Source organism: Stenella coeruleoalba, assembly GCF_951394435.1.
Source record: "Stenella coeruleoalba genome assembly, chromosome: 14".
In the NCBI taxonomy this organism is placed as follows: Eukaryota; Metazoa; Chordata; class Mammalia; order Artiodactyla; family Delphinidae; genus Stenella; species Stenella coeruleoalba.
In genome coordinates this window covers 52,537,208-52,556,115 of record NC_137160.1, presented here as the reverse complement: position 1 = coordinate 52,556,115, position 18,908 = coordinate 52,537,208, and the positions used below count along the sequence as shown (strand labels likewise).

Here is an 18,908-nt window from a genome sequence, read left to right as displayed (position 1 = left end):
TCGAACTTAGCGACAGCTCTCCCCGGGTGGCAGTGAGCACTGTCCCTTGTGTCCCTTCGGGGCATCAACAAGCGCACTTGGAAACTTGGGGCCTCGGGGAAGCGCTCGCCCCCTGTTTGATCCTCTAACCCTCCGTACCCAGGGCCCTTTGGGGAAGGGACGAGCTAACTCCGCCGTCCCCGTGACGCTGCTGCTCCCAGCCCTCTCACCCCACACTCTAGGTAGTCAGGGGTCTAGAAACAAGCCCAGCGGCCGCACGTTCCGTGCACCCCGAGGGTGAGCACTTGACCACCCTCGGGAGCCGCTTTCCTCCGACTTCGTCCCGTTTCTGGTCCAATGGGAAAAAGAGAGAACCGGGGGAGCGCGGGCGAGCGACGGCGCGGCGCGGCGAGGGCGACGGGGCCCGGGCGGGCGCTGGCCTGCGGGCGGGCGGGGCGGGCGGGGCGGGCGCGGGAGGGCGCGAGGGGGGCGTGGGCGCGGCGGCCCGCGCGCCCCGGCGGCCGGGCCAGGGGGAGGGGCGCTGGCGGGAGCGGCGCCTCCCGCCCGGGGTGAGCGGCGCGCGCGGCGGCCCCGCAGCACAGAGCGCCAAGCGGGGAGGGAGGGCTGGAGCGCAGACGGCCGACGCGCGGCGCAGCTGCCATGGGCGCTCACTGACCCGCTGCTCAGCGCGAACTTCCTCGGCGGCGCGGAGCTCCCCGGCTGGCTGTGCGTCTCCTCGGCCACCATGAAAGGTAGGGCGGGCTTCGGGGAGCGCGTGAGGGGGCGAGGTGCATCCGGTGCGGACTTTCTCTGCGCGGAACCCCGGGGGACACCCGGTGCTTGGTTCGTGCGCGCACCCTGGGGGCGCCCCCGGCTCCGGAGTCGGGTACCGCCGGAGACCTAGAGGTTGGGGTTTTGAAGCGTGTGAGTATTCCCCTCCCCATCTTGTCTCTACAAAGTAGTTTGAAGCCCCAAATTATTGTTTACGGATTCCAGTTCCCAACTTTTTAATTGAAAAAATATGCCCAGGAGAGTGGAGGCATCATCATTCTTACCCACCCCCCCCGCCCCAGTCGGTTCTCCGCTCTGGAGCACTCCCCCCTCTCCCCAGCGTCCTCTCCCTCCCCGCTGTTGCCGTTTCGCCGTCCAAGAAGTCGAAGGGCTGCTGGCCGGGGTTTTTCTCTGGAACTCGGGGATGTTCTCGGTGCGCCCTCCCCACATCTGGCAATGATTAGGTGCCCGCGGAGTTCAGCTGGCTTGGGAAGTGCGTTTGGCATCTTTCTCCATCAGACCCACTGACTGGAAAATAACTGTCCTGGGTTCCGCGTCCTTTCCATGTGCCTGCCTGCGGAGTTGTTGTGCCCACGTGTGTCCAGGGGTGACACAGTCCCCCGGGCGGTATCCTGTGCAGGCCGGTTTAGGGAAGTGTCAGATGTTATCATACCTTTAAACGGAATCGCGAGGAGAAGGGCTTCTCAGGGCAGCCTGTGTTTAGTAGAAACCCGAAGATTTGTCAGCAGAATCCAGATTTATATGTGAGATAAATAATTACAGCGGAGGCATCCAAGAGAGCTGTTTGGGGATGGGCCGGCGCGGTGTTTACACAAGACTGGAGACCTGGTTTTGCGTTAGGATAACACATTTCTGTCACCGCGCGGGCCAGGCTTGAGTGAGGGGGCTGGGTGCGAAATGCCATCTGACCGCGGGGACCGAGTTTCCAATCGCCCGAGACCACGCGATGCGACCGCTTTGACTTGCAAGCGTTGCTGACCGAGGCGGGCGCCCCGGGAGCCCCACAGACTTGGAAAGTAACTTTTGGCTCTAGGTTTCTCTGAAACGGAGTTCACGCTAAACACTCCGGAGCGGTAATGCCAGTTAGCTCTCCTTCCAAGGGAGTTCTGTGTCCTCCTTTGGAGACCCAGGGTAGGGAGGGGACAGAACACCAGGTGGAATGGGGCCCGCCCCAGGGCCAGAGAAACAAAAGACAGGATACTACTCTCTGGCTAGAGAATTTCAAAAGGCAGTGGTGTGTGTTCCTTCTCTCTCCATCTCGGTTTCTCTTCTCTCAGTTACCTTCTAGGAAAGGAGCACTTTCCTTAGCACTGATTGAAGGATCCTCCCAGAAAGGAAAGAGTTCACACGGCTAAACTTTACTCTGGGGCTCAGTTACCATCATTTTAGCCAGTTAATCTTCTCATTGCTGGTCACTGAGGCCAGAAGGTTTTGAACTCTCGGAAAGATAAGCCAGCTACTCATTTCATCAGCTCCCATGTGTGTTCCGAAACTCTGAAAATCTTGTTATGCTTTTGACTGGGTCAATGACTGTTACTACAGTTTGGGTATTTTTCCAATGTTAATTCAAATCTGCAGAGGAAGACACACCTACAAGTTCTAAACATATTTTTTGCGTGTGTGTGAGGTTTACACTGCATTCTAGACCAGCTTGCAGACCCCCTGGAGAAGGTTTATTGCTTACTCTCTGTGGTCTGGGCACTGCTTCAAAGGCCCCTCTTACCTTCTGCCCCAGTGGGAGAGGGGAGCTGAGGGACTGAATCCCTGAGTAGACTAGTCACTTTGAAGGCCTCTTTTAAAACAACATATTCTGTGAGAGGTTTGCTTACCAACCATTGCCATGTAATTTGCATTTATTTGTCTGGTTTGTGAGATGCGGAAGGGGGGCAGCAGTAATACTTCTTTAGTACCTACTAAGTGCTAGCCCCTGTGCTCCACTCTCTATAAGTCCTCCATCGGTGAACCCTCTCAACAAGTAGGTATTTTAACCCCTACACTATAGATGTGGAAAAGGAGTCTGGAAGAAATAGAAACCAGCCACAAGGAGGATGGTAGGCATCTAAAGACAAGCTTTGCCAGTTTCCCTGTGAGGCTTGGAGAGACCTAGGAGAGCAGATCCTGGACTAGACATCTCTGAACTAGAAGAAAAGTGAATCTCAGGCAATTAAGTAGCCAAGTAACTCGAAGTTGGTGCAGCAGCCAGGAAGGGGTGGAACCAAGAAATTGGACACAAGACTTTTGAAGCCAAGCAGAGTATGTGTTTAGCTAAACAGGAAAGCTGCCTTTACCATGTAGAATTATTTTGATGATTTGCCATAGGTAACCAACGCAGAGTCTTCCTTGGGTTCGTGATTATGTCGTATAGCTATTAAATCATTATGTTTAAGCCAACATTTCATTAGAATTTGATTTCCCTAAATAATAGAAGTCAGTGACAAGCCTTGCAAATGCTTAAAATTAAGGTAAAACATTCTTTAGCCGAATAGAAAATTAGTGGACATCTTAGAAGTTACAGAAGTTTATCTGCCAAAGCAGAAATTCAGCTACTATGCGAGACAGATACCTTTTCAGGGTGCCTATTTGACTTTCTAATTCTGATGTTTAAACCTGGGATATAGCCTTTGTAAAAACCCAGGCCTTTGTAGTCTAATTCCAGGTCTGCCATGAGCCACAGCGCCACCTATCTGTTGCGTTCAGCAAATATCTGTCTCTGTTCTATTTCCTCCATCTCTGGAGTCACAAGTACCAAAATAATGACATCATTATATATTTTCCAGAAGAAAATTACTTGCCTTGTTGCTGCAATACTTGAAGTGTTCCAAACTGATTAAAACATGAAGCTGGTTTTAATTTATTTCTAATTACATTTTCAATTAGCTGTACTGCACCATAAATTTCATGGTTTCTAATAAATATTCACATTCTTTATGAAGGAATCTGACTCCTCTAGAGTTAGGTGTGTCATTAAGAAGCCACACTTCTAGTCCTGGAAGTTGGGAATATTGGTGAGTTTTAATGCAGCAGCACTTGTTACCTAAGAGACGGCCGGAAACAACCAGGCGACCACAGTGATTCAAACCACTGTTCTAATTTAACACAGGGAGGAGGTTGGTGCCCTCAAAACATAGTGTCCAGCTGCTTATTTTTGTGCTTTTGTACGTAAACATTTCTGAAATGCTGTCTGGCAATAATACTTTTAAAATGCACTAGTAAGCAGTATGCTTCTCCTACTGCCTGTTGTTTTCCCAGACCCATGGTCTCTTTGCTTTCCCAGTGTCTAAAATTTCTTGTCCTTAACTGGGATAAGCAGGCACGCGTGTAAGGGCTGACAGCATTTAACATTGAAAGAATCATGTTTTCTGCAGGGAAATGGAAACAAAGTGAGACCTTTTTCCTTTCACTGTTTGGGAATTGGGGCTGCCCTTCCTCTGGAAGACAAATTTGCAATCCAATTACACTTTTGACTGTTAGTTTGAAGATGCTTGACATTCTTAGTCTGAGGTTTAATTATTGCTAAGTATAGATCTTCCCTGTGGTCTCCTATGCAATTTTCCAAGATTGTTCCCATCCCCTTACCACTCCTCCCCCCCCCCCACCATGCGGCTTATCCAGCAATAATGGTGTGGATGGGAAAAGCTGGAGTATGATAGCTTTAAAGCTATAGCATAACTAGGTGTCTAATTTTCTGAATTAATGCTTATTCTCATTAAAACATTATTTTAAAACTGTTGATGTAGCTGCTGCCAAAGTAAGTTAAATGGCCTTTGAAGTGTTAATTTTCAAATGGGAAAATAGACATTTAAATTTTGTGATAGAAAAGTCTGTTTTGCCTCGGGTAAACCCAGCACATGAGTGATCTCTCAGGGGGACAGTTTGGTCCACATGTCTCCGCGTGATGGGAAAAAGAGGTCAGGTGCTAGGAGAGGAGCCCAGAGTGGGCAGAGGACAGTCTTTCTGCTTTTGGGGGGCAAATCAGAGTGAAAAGAATCAGGCAGTTGGGGGCCAGGGGACAGTGTTCTAGGTCATCAAAGTGATCATCTGTGAAAAAAGTCTACCCGCACTGTGGGGTTGGCTCTACCAGGCTGGTCCTGCCTTTCCATCTTCTGCTCCTATGCCATTCCGAAGGCACAGGCTCTCTCAGCTTCTGGAATTCCTGACTGTGGCCTGGAGGCAGGGAACAGTGTTGTGAGTTGGAAGATAAAAGCCAGGGACAAGTTGATCTGTACCGTGGTTAGTACTGCAAACAACTTCTTAGGCATGACTGATGGGCCATTTAATATCCCCACTTACTATTTTTCCCTTTAGTAATAGCTAACATTTATTGAGCATCTGCCATACCAGGCATTATTTTTTTCTTCATTTTACAGTTAAGAAATCTTAGACTCAGAGAGGCTGAGTTACTTGTCTAAGGGCACTAAGCTAGTCAGTGGGGAAATTAGTATGCAAATTCGGACAGTCTGACTCCAGAATCCACATGTAACACCTCTAATTTAGGCTCCCTCCTAGCCACACCCTAATGTTTCATTCAATCATCCCAGCTTTGTTAAGTACCTACTGTGTGCCACAATCCATAGATACTGAGTGAGCAAGGTAGAAAAGGTCCTACTGTCTGGGCTTAGACTTTAATAACCTGGCATCAAAGGTCTGAAGAAATTGCTGTGCTCTTCAGCCAGTCACTGGAGGACTCTAGGCTGGAGCTCCTGCAGAGATAAGGCGGATTCCAGGGTTGCTGCTTTTTGTAGAATTTATCTGCCGGGAGGTTTTCTTGTGATTGATTGAATGAGTGTGAATGGCTCCCTAAAGCCATGGACTCTGGAAACAGCCCCTGCATTGTTTTGCTGACAGGTTTGCTGTGAGACAATGAAACATTGTCAGAATTGCTTTTCAAGAACAGACTGTAACCACCAGTAGGTGATCAGTAATAATAATAATTAAGTGACCGCCTGGAGGGGTGGGATAGGGAGGGTGGGAGGGAGGGAGACGCAAGCGGGAAGAGATATGGGAATATATGTATATATATAACTGATTCATTTTGTTGTGAAGCTGAAAGTAACATACCATTGTAAAGCAATTATACTCCAATAAAGATGTTAAAAAAATAGTAGTAGTAGTAAACAAACATCTTAAACAAGGGATAGGGAGATACTGACATTCTTCATAGAAAGTATTTTATTGTTCACTGTTGATAACACAGTTTCTAACCACACCAACAATCCAAAGCTTGCAGGGGGTAACTTTTCAATCAAGCAGTGATTTGATTTCTTTTTAAGTGAATGATGTTTGAAGGGCCCAAACCAAAATACTACCTTGAACAGGTCCTGCTGATTGCTTAAGGGACCTTTGTAATTATATAGCAGTGAAAGGAGAAATTAGTAATCCAATTTAAAATTCCAAAGAGATCCTAGGAGCTTTCTTAACCCCTGAATTTATCACAAATAGTCAATCAATACTCTTAAAAACTATGAAGGAAATATGTTTTTCAGCATGGGAGGAGATTTAAACATTTATTTATTTATTGGACTTGGATATATTAAATGACTCCTTTATACTTCCTGAGTCATTTGAGATTATAACCTTGTATCACGTGAAGTCATATGCACTTGCCTAAGAGGTTGGACATTTGACATTTCTGTGTGAAAAAACTAACTTGTCATTGGTTTGTGGAAATAGATGCACTTCTTTGGGTGTAACTCACTTCCTTGTGACAAAGAAATGTTTGGAAACTAGCTGATGTATATATATATACATATATATATAAATATATAACATTTTATTATTCAAAGGCAAAATAATCCAAATTTATAGTTAATAATATATACTTAAAATGTAGCCGTTTCATAAAATGTAATTATATGTAGTGTTCCCAGGAGTTGAACCTGACAATTTTAGTGTGGTGAAGAGTGTGGGCTCTGAAATCAGAGGGCCTGGTGACCACGTGCAAACTACTTAACCTCCTGGGGCCCCTGTGTCCTCATCTGTCAAATGGGGGAGCTACTGGATGCCTTTTTTTTGGTTTTATTTTTGTTTTGTTGGTTTGTTTTGAGGATTAAGTAGGTTAGTATAGATCAGTTGTTTAGAATGGTGTCTAGCACCTAAGGAGAACTCAAGTCATTTTAGGTGTTAGAATACTGTTTAGTTATAACCTGCTGCTTCCTCCAGGCAGAACGTAATTGCCAATTATGAACCATCTTATGTTAAGTTAATCAAGTGATACAGTTTCTACCAAGAAGAAAAAAGTTTGGTTTTGAAATGAAAGTAATTTTCAAATTATAAATGTGTGGTACAAAGACCTGGGGGATGGGAGAAAGCTGTGCTCTTTATGGGAAACAGTTTTACTATTGGTCCATCTCCAGCTGCCATCACTTGTGTTATTGTCATGTAGTCAGAAATCAGCCCTACTGAAAATGCATGGACCATATTTACAGTGAAGTTTGTAACTATAGTGAAAATGGTACCATTTTCTCATTTGTTATGATCATGCTAGGAAATTAGAAAATATATGTAAATACCTTTAATTTGCTTAGGAGTACTAATTTTCCTGGAGCACTATTGTTCAGGTACCTACTGATGGTGACATAATGTTTTTAAAGATTTGTATCTCAAATCCAGTGTCCAGTTTTGTCCAGTAAGGATATGACATCAAAGAGTCAAAACATAAAACAAATTTATCTGTAAATAAGTCTTAGGACAGATGTATGTGTATGTATGTGTTTTTAACCATATGACATCATGTCTATTTCATTGGTAATGTTAATTTTCTATTAAGCTGTCGTTTCTATTTTATTCATTATTTAAAATTAGGCCACCAAGTCCTTACTAGCTTTCACTTATTCTTTATGTAGTATATTATTTAAATATATTCAAATATTCTTTATATTAAATATAGTTAAATATTCTTCATTTAGAATGTTATTGAAATATAGTCAGATATTTAGTATGTACATAGCCCCTGTCCTCAAGGAGCTTGCAGTCTGATGGGCAGGGTAAGACTTATGCATAAACAATTGGCATTCAAGATAGAAGGAGAAAAGTGCCTTATTTGAGGTTCAGATAAATGCTGCTGTAGGACACAGGAGGAGATGGCTGAGGACAGGGATATTTTCCTTTGGAGGGGAGATTCAAGCTGATTCGTTATCTCAAATTATATTTCATGTTTCAGGTTACATTGCTCTAATAGTAATTAGAGGCAAATGGTGCATCAGGGCCACCCTGAAACCTTCAGGTAGGACATTTCGATGTGGGAGATGAGAGAGAATCAAATACAAAGTTTTCTAGAACTTTGTCTCCTAAGCTCAATTTTGGTCCATCATTCGTAATTAATTATAGTATGTTACTTTGGTATAATTGTTTGGATAACCTAAACATAAAGTTAAGTGATTTCAGAACAAAACAGCTATATCAGTTTTTGTTTGGTTTGGTTTGGTTTTTAAACAAAGACTACTTATTTTGTGTGTGTGTCTCCAGAGAAATGGACGGCATTAGTTTTTCTTGCCAAATGATCCATGTGGTTGACACCTTTCCACGGTCCTTATAAAATCTGGGGCAGGGATTCAAGTCCTCATCCTGACTCTACTTGACCAAGGTGATTCGATGAGACGGTCCCTCATAAGAGAAGGGGAGACATGTCACCTCCCCTGTAGTTACTGTGAGTGGTAGATGTGGGGGTCAACATTTTGAGTCTCACATTTATTTACTTTTTAAGTTGTTGAAGTGGGCCTGCTGGAGGAAATCTGGTTTAGCCTCCACTACCAATTTAGTGGTAAAAGTTACCCAAAAAATCCCTTCAATTTTGTTGAATGGTAAAGGAAGGAAAAGGGTATCATATCTCCTTATCAGAAAAGCAAGTTTTTGAAAAGCATCAGAATTACAAGTTGTGCCACAAATTGGAGTCACTTTATGTCTTTACAATTTTTTTTAAAATTTTTTTAAAAAATTATTTATTTATTTATTATTTTTGGCTGTGTTGGGTCTTCGTTTCTGTGCGAGGGCTTTCTCTAGGTGCGGCAAGCGGGGGCCACTCTTCAACACGGTGCGTGGGCCTCTCACTATCACGGCCTCTCTTGTTGCGGAGCACAGTCTCCAGACGCGCAGGCTCAGTAGTTGTGGCTCACAGGCCTAGTTGCTCTGCGGCATGTGGGATCTTCCCAGACCAGGGCTCGAACCCGTGTCCCCTGCATTGGCAGGCAGATTCTCAACCACTGCGCCACCAGGGAAGCCCTGTCTTTACAATTTTGACTTAAAAAAAAAACCCTATACCATTGAACCAAAAAAGGGATCCTATTGCTGTAAAACATAAAATTCAGAAAGCAGCTGAGTAATCAAAATAAATGTCTTGTACTATTTGGAATAACCTACAAGTATTTTTAGTAGCCTGTGGGCTACCGCACTGTTTTGTTCTAGCAGTGATCACGCTGCAGGAGCTGGGCCTGCATCAGGGTGGAGACAATACAGAGTGGACAGCAGTGCTGAGCCCGGCTTGGAAGAGAAGTTTAAATTCAGCCTCGCCTCTGTCCACGGTCCTTCCGCCTGGCCCCTAAAAGCGCCGGAACTTGTTCTGATCAGTGTGACATTTGTCAGAACCTACTCTGTGCCAGCTAGCGAAGGCTGCGAGTCCGCACCTTCTGTGCTGTCGTTCTAGGGTGAACTCTGTCTGCTGGCTCTTTGGAGCAGGGGACCTTTTCTGGTGGTCAGCATCCATTGGACCCGAGCACTTTTCTTTTTGTCTACCTGACTTTTATCTCCCCTACACATTCCCTTGTTTTGTTTGCTTGACTTTAGTTCTTATTTTTATCAAAGTTAGAGATGCGCACAGTTTAAAGAGTCAAAGAATATCACATTTATTATGAAAAACAGCAATTTCCTGCCCAACCCACTTCATTTCATCATTTCCCAGTCCCCAGAGGCACCTCCTGAGAACATTTTTTGCATTTTCTTTTGGCATTGAGTTTTCTTTCAGTTCTCTACCTAGAACATACCATCCCCAAACCCTGTAGCTTCAAACAACAGATGTTTATTTGTTCATGACCCTGCGATTCGGGCTGAGCTTGGCAGGGATGGCTGGTTTCTGCTTCCCGAGGTGTTGGCCAGGCTGGTCATGGTCAGCCTTGCTCCACGGCTGGAGCATCAGCGGGGTGGCTGGAAGGGCCAAGGGCTGGCCGGGCTCTCCCCTTTCCTTCAGAGTCTCTCATTCCCCAGGGATCCTCTCTCCTCAGGTGGCCTCTGGTTCAGCAGGGTACCTGGACATTTCCCATGGCAGCCAGCTGCCGAGGGGGTGAAAACAGAAGCTGAAAGGCAGAGGTCTTGGAGAAGGCCTAGGCCCTGAGGTCACCCACTGCTACTTCTGGCCAATACCATTGGCCACAGCAAGTCACAAAGTCCTCCCAGATTCAAAAGAGTGGAAATGGACTTGCACGTGGAGGGATGGAAAAATTGTTGGTGGCTCTTAACGTGGATGAGCTACTATGGTCCCATGTCCTTGAGTGACATGCTTTTGGCACTTTTTGGTTTTATTATTATTATTATTTTGGTTTTAGGCATTATATATTGACTTCTCTTTATAGCAGATGAGGATTTAGTTCTTTTACCCTTCACCTCCACCTGACAACCATCACGGACACCTCCTGTTGCCCCCTATCATCCCAGTATAGTTATATCACAGTCTGGCCTAGATCAATATTCAGTGTTTATATTATTAAGACGATGTCAATGCTATTAACAGCTGACTTACATTTCTCTCTTGCATAACTGCGTTTCCTCTGGAATTGGTAATCCTCTTGTTATTTTATTTGTTTAGCCTCCCATGTATGTTTACATCGACATTCACCCCCGAAGTCTCTTCCACTGTCCTCCATCTCTGTGCAGTGTGTTCAGACACAGTAGGTATTACCGCATTTTCATCTTCTTGAAGAAATCTTTCCTGGACTCTTCCGACCTACTCAGGGTTAGGGTTAAGGTTAGGTTAGGGTGCACACACGCATGTGCACACACACACATATACGCACATACATCTTTCTGGGTTTGTTCCTTATTTCAGTGGAATGCTTTCTCCAATGACTTCTCGAGAAGAATGAGAGGTACGTTTTTGAGGAATCTGTTAGGTCTGAAGAGGTCTTTATATTACCTACTCATTTAGTTGAGAGATTTCTCTGTTGGAAATAATATAGCCTTAGAATTTTGAAGGCACTGGTTTCTTCTCCTTTAGCTCTAGTTTTGCTGGTGAGACATGTGAAGCCATTCCTTTTCTTAAAAATTCTTGTAAGTAATTTTTTTTTTTTCTGTCCAGAAGCTTTTGAATTTTCTCTTTGTCCACGGGGTTCTGAAACTTTATGATGATGTGCCTCGGAGTGGATCTTCTTCCTTTCTTTGTGCTGGGAAGTAATGTGCCTTTTCATTCTGGAAACTCATGTCCTTCAGTCCTAGAAATACTGTTACTTATTCCTCTGATGATTCTTTCCCTCTGTTCTTTTTTCCTGGAACGCCTGTTATTTGAATATTGAACCCACTTAATTGGTTGCCTAATTTTTTTTCTCATGTTTACTCTTTTCTATTTATTTGCCCTTTTTCTGCTTTCTGGGATATTTCAACTCTGTCTTCCAACTCTTCTATTAAGTTTTCATTTCTGTGATCATAGTTTTAATTTCCAAGAGTTCTTCCTTTTTCTCTGAGGGTTTCTTTTTTATTATAGCATCCTGTTCTTCTTTTATGGATACATTATCTTCTCTTATCTCTACAAGGATATTAATGGTAGGATTTTTTATTTTATTTTTATCATTCTGCACAATGATATTCTCCAAATTGCTTTATCTGGTTTCTTTATTTTCATCTTTGTCTTTTCATGTTAGAGGCTGTGTCATGTGTCTGGTCTCCTCACGAATAAGAGCAGAGTATTATAAACATTAATTAGAAGCTCCTTGTTTTGGTGGATTTTGTGACCTGTGACTATCACTCTAGGCTGATCTGGCTGGGCTGTTCCACTGGGGACCTCCTGGAATGAGAATCATTAGTTTATTTTTCTCTTAACCGGCCAGATTCCCCAGGAAGAACCTTCAGTCATTAGCCTGGAGGATACAGTCTGGTTGGGTGAGTGGGAGAAGAAGACTGAGTGTCTGAACATTCAGTATGAAAATTTCCCCCTTTCCCCCGACTCCATTACAGTTCCCCTCATCTCAGCTGTTGCTGGTGTCCTCTGGAGGAGGACACCATTTGTGTTCTTTTGTTTTAATTTTTCTAAGTAATAAATCTTCCATCTTCTGCTGTGGTCAGGGAGGGACAGTCACCCAGCTCTGTGAAGGGCCTGGGAGGTCAAACTGCTTTATTTTTCATATCCCACACAGAGCACCCATTTAAAGTGTGTAATTAAGAGGGTTTTAAATATATATATATATTCACAAGTTTTGCAACCATCATTACAATCAAGTTTAGAACATTTTCATCACCCTCCCCCACCCCAAAAACCCATGCCCATTAGCAGTCACTCCCCATTTCCCCCCCAAAACTTGCAGCCCTAGGCTTTAACCTGCTTTCTGACTATGAACTGGCCTAATGTAGACATTTCATATGAATGAAATCATACAAGATGTGGTCTTTTGTGACCGGCTTCTTTCACTAGCATAATATTTTCAAGGTTCCTTCCTGTTGTAGCATGTATCAGTACTTCATTCCTTTTTATTGCTGAATAATATTATCTTCACATTTTGTTTATCCCTTCATCGACTCGTGGACGTTTGGATTGTTCTACTTTTTTACTATTATGAATAGTGCTGCTATAAGCATTCATGTACAAGCTTTTGCGTGGACATATGTTTTCATTTCTCTTGGGTATATACCTAGGAGTAGAATTGTTGGCTTATATGGTATTTCTATGTTTAACCTTTTGAGGAACTGCCAGACTGTTTTCCAAAGTGGCTGCACCATTTTGCATTCCCACCAGCAGCATATGAGGGTTCTGATTTCTCCATCTTCTTGCCAACACTAATTGTCTATCTTTTTGATTATAGCAGTTTCTTCTTTTTTTAAAAAATTTATTTATTGATTTTTGGCTGTGTTGGGTCTTTGTTGCTGTGCACGAGTTGCGGCGATTGGGGGCTACTTTTTGTTGTGGTGCGCGGGCTTCTCATTGCGGTGGCTTCTCTTGTTGCAGAGCACGGGCTCTAGGCGTGTGGGCTTCAGTAGTTGTGGCTCATGGGCTCTAGAGTGCAGGGTTAGTAGTTGTGGCACATGGGCTTAGTTGCTCCATGGCATGTGGGATCTTCCTGGACCAGGGCTTGAACCCGTGTCCCCTGCATTGGCAGGCAGATTCTTAACCACTGTGTCACCAGGGAAGCCCTATAGTAGTTGCTTCTTAAACATATGTTCAACAAGTCCTCCTATTTTAGCCTCACCTTTATTCTCCTTTCAGAGTGGCCCGTGTCCCAAATTCCTTAGCCTTTTCAGGATTCTGGGGTATAAATCATCACTTCTCAGCCTTCTCTTCTGCTAGCACAGAGTTCAGTTTCCTGGGTCTGTGGGGTCAGCAACCACCATGGTGTGGAAACTGAGGGTCCGCCAGACCTGGGTCTTAGTGTTGGTCTGGCTGCTCACAAGTTGTGGGACCTTGGATCAAATTACATGACTTCTCTGAGCCTCAGATTTCTCACCTATAAAACAGAGAAACAACAAATGGGAAGTAACTGACATTCAGTAGATCTGAGTAAGTATTGCTTCTCTTCTCTTCCTCAAACATGGTGGATATGCAAAAAGAGAAAGAATTCCTTCAGGAATTCATCTGCTAGTGGGAGAGAGAGACACATGTATAACTCTATAATCTACTTACTTTTTAACAACAATTACTGAGTTTCTATAGCATGGCATAAATGTGCTAGTTTCTGAGGGTACAATGTGATAAGTTTCCTGTTTTCCAAAGGCTTTCCATCTGGTGAAGTCAAAACCAGAACTGGGTAAGCTGGGATGAAGTGAGAGAGTGGCATGGACATATATACACTACCAAATGTAAAATAGATAGCTAGTGGGAAGCAGCCGCATAGCACAGGGAGATCAGCTCGGTGCTTTGTGACCACCTAGAGGGGTGGGATAGGGAGGGTGGGAGGGAGATGCAAGAGGGAGGAGATATGGGGATATATGTATACATATAGCTGATTCACTTTGTTATACAGCAGAAACTAACACACCATTGTAAAGCAATTATACTCCAATAAAGATGTTAAAAAAAACAAAAACAAAAACAGAACTGGAATATAAGGCAGACGGAAGTAATTGCTGTTACACTGATACAAAGGGAGTGCAGGGGAAGGAGAGGTGAATTCTACCCATAGGGATGTTGCACAACTTGGTCCACAGATTGATTGGAACATATTAATATGTATGACTCTCAACTCTCCAAGCCAACTAAACTAAACTTCACTTGAACTCGTGGTACTCTGAAATAGCTAAGCCCAAAGAATAAATCAGCAGCAGAATTCTGTTTTGCGTTCTCCATCACGAAACCTCTGGCCAGCGTGGCCCTGTGCCAGTTACCAAGGAAAGTAAAAAAATAAATAAAAATCACATTTTGAAATAGGCAAGCAAAAGACAGTATAGCCCATAGGTATTACAACAAAAATGCTATAGTACAGCTGTGGCAGCCAGGAAAGTACGTGCCTGTAGACATAAATCTCCAATTAAACACGTTTTGTTATTTAGGATGTTCAGGCTACTTCTTCCCTGCAGACTAACTGATGTCAGAAGCAGGGATCAAGTTCTGGCCACTGCAGAACTTAGAGGTCTTAAATCTTAACAAATTCCTTTCTCGTGTTGGAGTGTAGCAGTTATGTGACGTAGATTGTGTCAGAGACAGATTTTGAAAACTGGCAGGTTGCAAAGGTGACTGGATATCCTTGAGGGATAATATCCTTATTCGAGCCCATCACCTCTGCAGGCCCCTGGTACTATATAAAGAAAATCCAGGATGCATTTAGCCTGGGTCCACTCAGTGTGAGGAAAAGGTTTTGAGAACAAAGTATAACCTCGCACATAATATCAGGCTGTTTGTCTTCCTGAAACCCATCTGCCAGCCATGTGGGCCCTGTTGGAGTCTTTCACCCTCTCAAACTTTCAGGCACTGGGAACCGCTGACCTCTCCTCCTCTCTTCTGTGACTCTTGTAGTCTGATGTGGCTGTCCAGACAGCCGCAAGCCCCGTCAGCTCCTGCCCCTTTCTCTTTCTCAGTTCCTGAAATGTCTCACTGCATCACCAGCCTGAATCAGCTGTTTGCTAATCTACATAGCTGGGGGAATGTGGCTGGGGCTCTGGGGACACCTCCACTAATGGAATGTCTACTAGGCATTACCTGCCCAAGTCGACGCAGCTTTTAAGGATGCAAAAAGTCAACTCTTGAAAACATTGAGTGAAACAGAGTTGAACAATCTTTTTCTCTCTCTTTCAGCACCTCCCTGAGTCTCGAATGGTTCCAAAATTGCTATGAATTTCCAAGAAAGGGATATGGTAGGCAGTAACTCTCTTTTTCCCTCCAAAGAATAAACACTAGGAAAGATTAAGACACTTCTCCGTGATACCTTCCCTGATAATCCCAGTAAGACGTTCTCTGGGGTACTTTGTACCCCTCATGTCTCATACGATTTAGTATCTAATTATAGAGTTGGATGAGACAGAGATTTTTATTCTTTTAGGAGCTGCCATAAGAATTTCTCATCCTCTTGGGATGAGGGTTAAGAAGCAGGACATCCTCTCTGAGTTCTGTATTAGGAGTCGCCTGTAAAGCCTTTGTTTCTTCGAACCCCTAATGGGTTTGAGTAGGTTAATTTGGAGGCAGCGCTGAATTGCTTTAATAACAAAACCATGAGACATTTGAAGTTCCCAGGGAAATTTCAGGAAGGAGAGAGGAGTCAGTCAGACTAAATGCTGCATGGGAAAAAGACCAGAGAGGAAAAAGAAAACAAACAAACAAACTAATGGTAGGCCTGCTGAAAAGAAGCTTTAGGGAGAACACTAATTTTTTAAGCTGTTTGCTACCGGGAGCACAGTGTAAGCTGTTTTTTTGTCTCCACTGTGAGTTCTTCAGTGATGATGGTTCCTTGGCCCACAGTGTGTGCACGTGAGCAGATTCTTTTGTGGATGTGTCTCTGCAATGGAGGGGCTGGAGCTGGAGGGGGAAGCTGATGTCTGGGTGGCATCGTTACCTATGTTCATGTCCCATCAACTCCACTGGTCTATAAGCACCTGTTTATTGACTGAGTGAATAAATGAATGCATGGATTTCTAAGCAGAAGAAGCAGATAAGGGTTTCTCTTTAACTGAGACTAGACTGGACTTCGCAGGCATTAATGGGAAAATTACTTAGGAAAGCCAGCACAGACTAGGGGATTAATATGTATTTGTCGAACTAACTAATCACCGAGGCAGAGAGAAAAAGGTGCTGTTCTTTTGCTTGTAAGCACGTTCTTCCATCTAGAAAGAACTAAAGCTTTAATCCTTGCCAGAAGAAGATGACTTGAATCATGAAAACCTGGATTTCTAGATTCCAAGCAAGATCTCTTCGCTGTTCTCTGAATAAGGAAACACGGTAAAATATAAAGATTTCCGACTTCTCCATTGTCTTAGGAGTAGTTGTTCTCTCACACATGTCTTCATAACACTTCATAACAAACTAGTGTGCTGAGGTTCAGCACACTGTGTGGTAGATATCACACATCTTGGGTTTTTCCACATTTCAAGGTTCGGTTATAGCCAGGCCCTGTGTCCCATCTGTGGGCTGAAAAAGATGATCACAGAGGCTCTATTTCCTCCCTACGTGTCTCTTTTCTCTGAAAGCCTGTCAACTTCTTGAGGGAAGGGACCATGTCTCACTCATTTGTGCACCCCACTGCCTGGCAATCTCTGGTCCATAGTGAGCGCTGAGTCAGCGCTTTTGAACTGAGCTGCATGTGGGGGGAAAGCTGGGTGCTGGTGCAGTGATGGTGATCAACCCAAGAATAATTGGTTGAACAATAGCCAAGACACGGAACCAACCTACATGCCCACTGACAGATGAATGGATAAAGAAGATGTGGTACATGTGTACAATGGAATATTACTCAGCCATAAAAAAGAGTGAAAGAATGCCATTTGCAGCAACATGGACGGACCTAGAGATTATCATACTAAGTGAAGTCAGTCAGACAGAGAAAGACAAATACCATATGATATCACTTAGATGTGGAATCTAAAACATGACTCAAACTTATCTACTAAACTGAAACAGACTCACAGACATAAAGAACAGACTTGTGGTTGCCAAGGGGGAGAGGGGTAGGAGAGGGATGATGGATTAGGAGTTTGGGATTAGCTGATGCAAACTACTATATATAAAATAGATAAACAACAAGTTCCTACTGTATAACACAGGGAACTATAGTCAATATCCTATAATAAACCATAATAGAAAAGAAAAACAAAAAGAAGAATTGGTTAGGTCTCCCTGGAAAGGCCTGGTCTTAACACTTTGGCTTGTCATCAGAAGTATCCTTTAATTGCACACCCACACCTGGCAGATGTGTGAAATGACAAGTTCATTATCAGTGTCATAGGAATTGCATCGTGTCCATGTGAGGAGGGGGATTTGGGCTTTTGGTAGAAAGCGTGGCTGCCATAACATTGCCCTTGTTTCCAGTTCCCTACCTTCAGGAATTCCCAAGCAAGTCTGTCTTTTGAAATGCATTTACTGGGAAATCATCCGTCAGTCCCAGTTATCCAGTGGAAGGAGAGTGGGGAAGGATTTGGCCGTCCTTGCAGGAGGCATGCTGGGCTCCTGAGATGCCACAGTTGGTGGAAGAGGTGACCCCAGAGCCTGGCATCTGCAAAGGAGGGCTTTAGGCTCAGCTACGTGAAGATAACTCGACCCTTTGGACAGTTGATTATTCAGTCATTCATTCACCCAAGTTTATTAAGCCTCTGCTCTTTGACAGGCACCATTCTAGGTACATGGGATTCATTCATGAAGTCAGACAGAAAAAAATTTCTGTTCACAGCATGCACGATGACACACACACACACACACACACACACACACACACACACACACAAATGAGGATGATACCAGAGAGTAATATTAAAATAGGATGGTTTGACGCAGAGTGGCTGGGTGGTGGTCCGGAAAGGCATCTCGAAGATACCATACCTCAGCTGAGACCTGAATTAGAAGGAGTCACCTGAGGTACAGGAGGAAGAGCAGTCCAGGCAGAGGGAACAGCCAGTGCAGGGACACTGTGATGTTTCTCAGAAAGCGTGGTATGTTCCAGGAGCAGAAGGACAGCCACTGTGAGGAGCATGGTGGGCGAGGGGAGGGTGGAGAAGGTGGAGACGGCTGAAGTTGAGTCCAGCACTGACCCTGCACTTCTGGCCTCACTGTGCTTAATGCTCTGTCTTTTCTTCTCCCGCAGACGACTTCGCAGAGGAGGAGGAGGTGCATTCCTTCGGTTACAAGCGGTTTGGTGAGTTCTAGCAAAGATCTGTTCCTTCTCTGTGCTTGATCTGGGATATGGTAACATGACCATGGCTGGACCTCTGACACACATGAACACGTCTGGCTCTGAGGCCCAATTTTGGTTGGAAATTGAGTTTCTGTATAACAGGTGGATGATTTCTCAGAGAATCTGAGGCTATTGGGACAGGAGTTACGCCCAGGCATGGGGAAGTGATGGGTTGGCTGAATACAAACCTGATGGCTTAACAGGCAAAACATGGTGGGAAAGGTAAATCTGTGACAAGATAATCATTTCTCTATTTTGAGATTTAGAAAACATCTTTTCCCTTTTTCCTCAGGCCCCATATTCATAACTTAGTGTCAGTGGAGAAACGAGAGGAAGACTTTTTTCAGGAACCCAGCTAGACACAGGTGCTCCAAGGTAGTCTGAACAGTGACCCCTAAAGATATCCTCATCCTAATCCCTGGAACCTGAATGTTACCTTATATAGCATAAAGTGCTTTGCAGAGGTGATCAAGTTAAGAGCTTGAGCAGGGGAGGTTATTCTGGGTTATCCGGGTGGGCTCTAAGTGGAAGCACAATTGTCCTTATAAGAGGGAGGGAGAGGAAGATTTGACTGCTGAGAAAAGAGGGCAATGGGATGATGGGAACAGATATTGGAGTGATATGCTGTGCAGGTGC

General features: G+C 44.2%; 1 protein-coding gene across 1 annotated transcript in view; it reads left to right on the top strand.

Moving 5' to 3' along the window:
- The first annotated feature begins 523 nt into the window (after window positions 1–523).
- The window catches only part of COLEC12 (collectin subfamily member 12), a 187,391-nt gene continuing 169,006 nt past the window's right edge, over window positions 524–18,908 (top strand). The window contains exons 1-2 of the mRNA XM_079943416.1: window positions 524–731; window positions 18,183–18,233. Of these exons, the coding sequence (XP_079799542.1) occupies window positions 725–731; window positions 18,183–18,233 (58 nt within the window). The 5' untranslated portion in view covers window positions 524–724. The remainder of the gene's footprint in view (window positions 732–18,182; window positions 18,234–18,908) is intronic.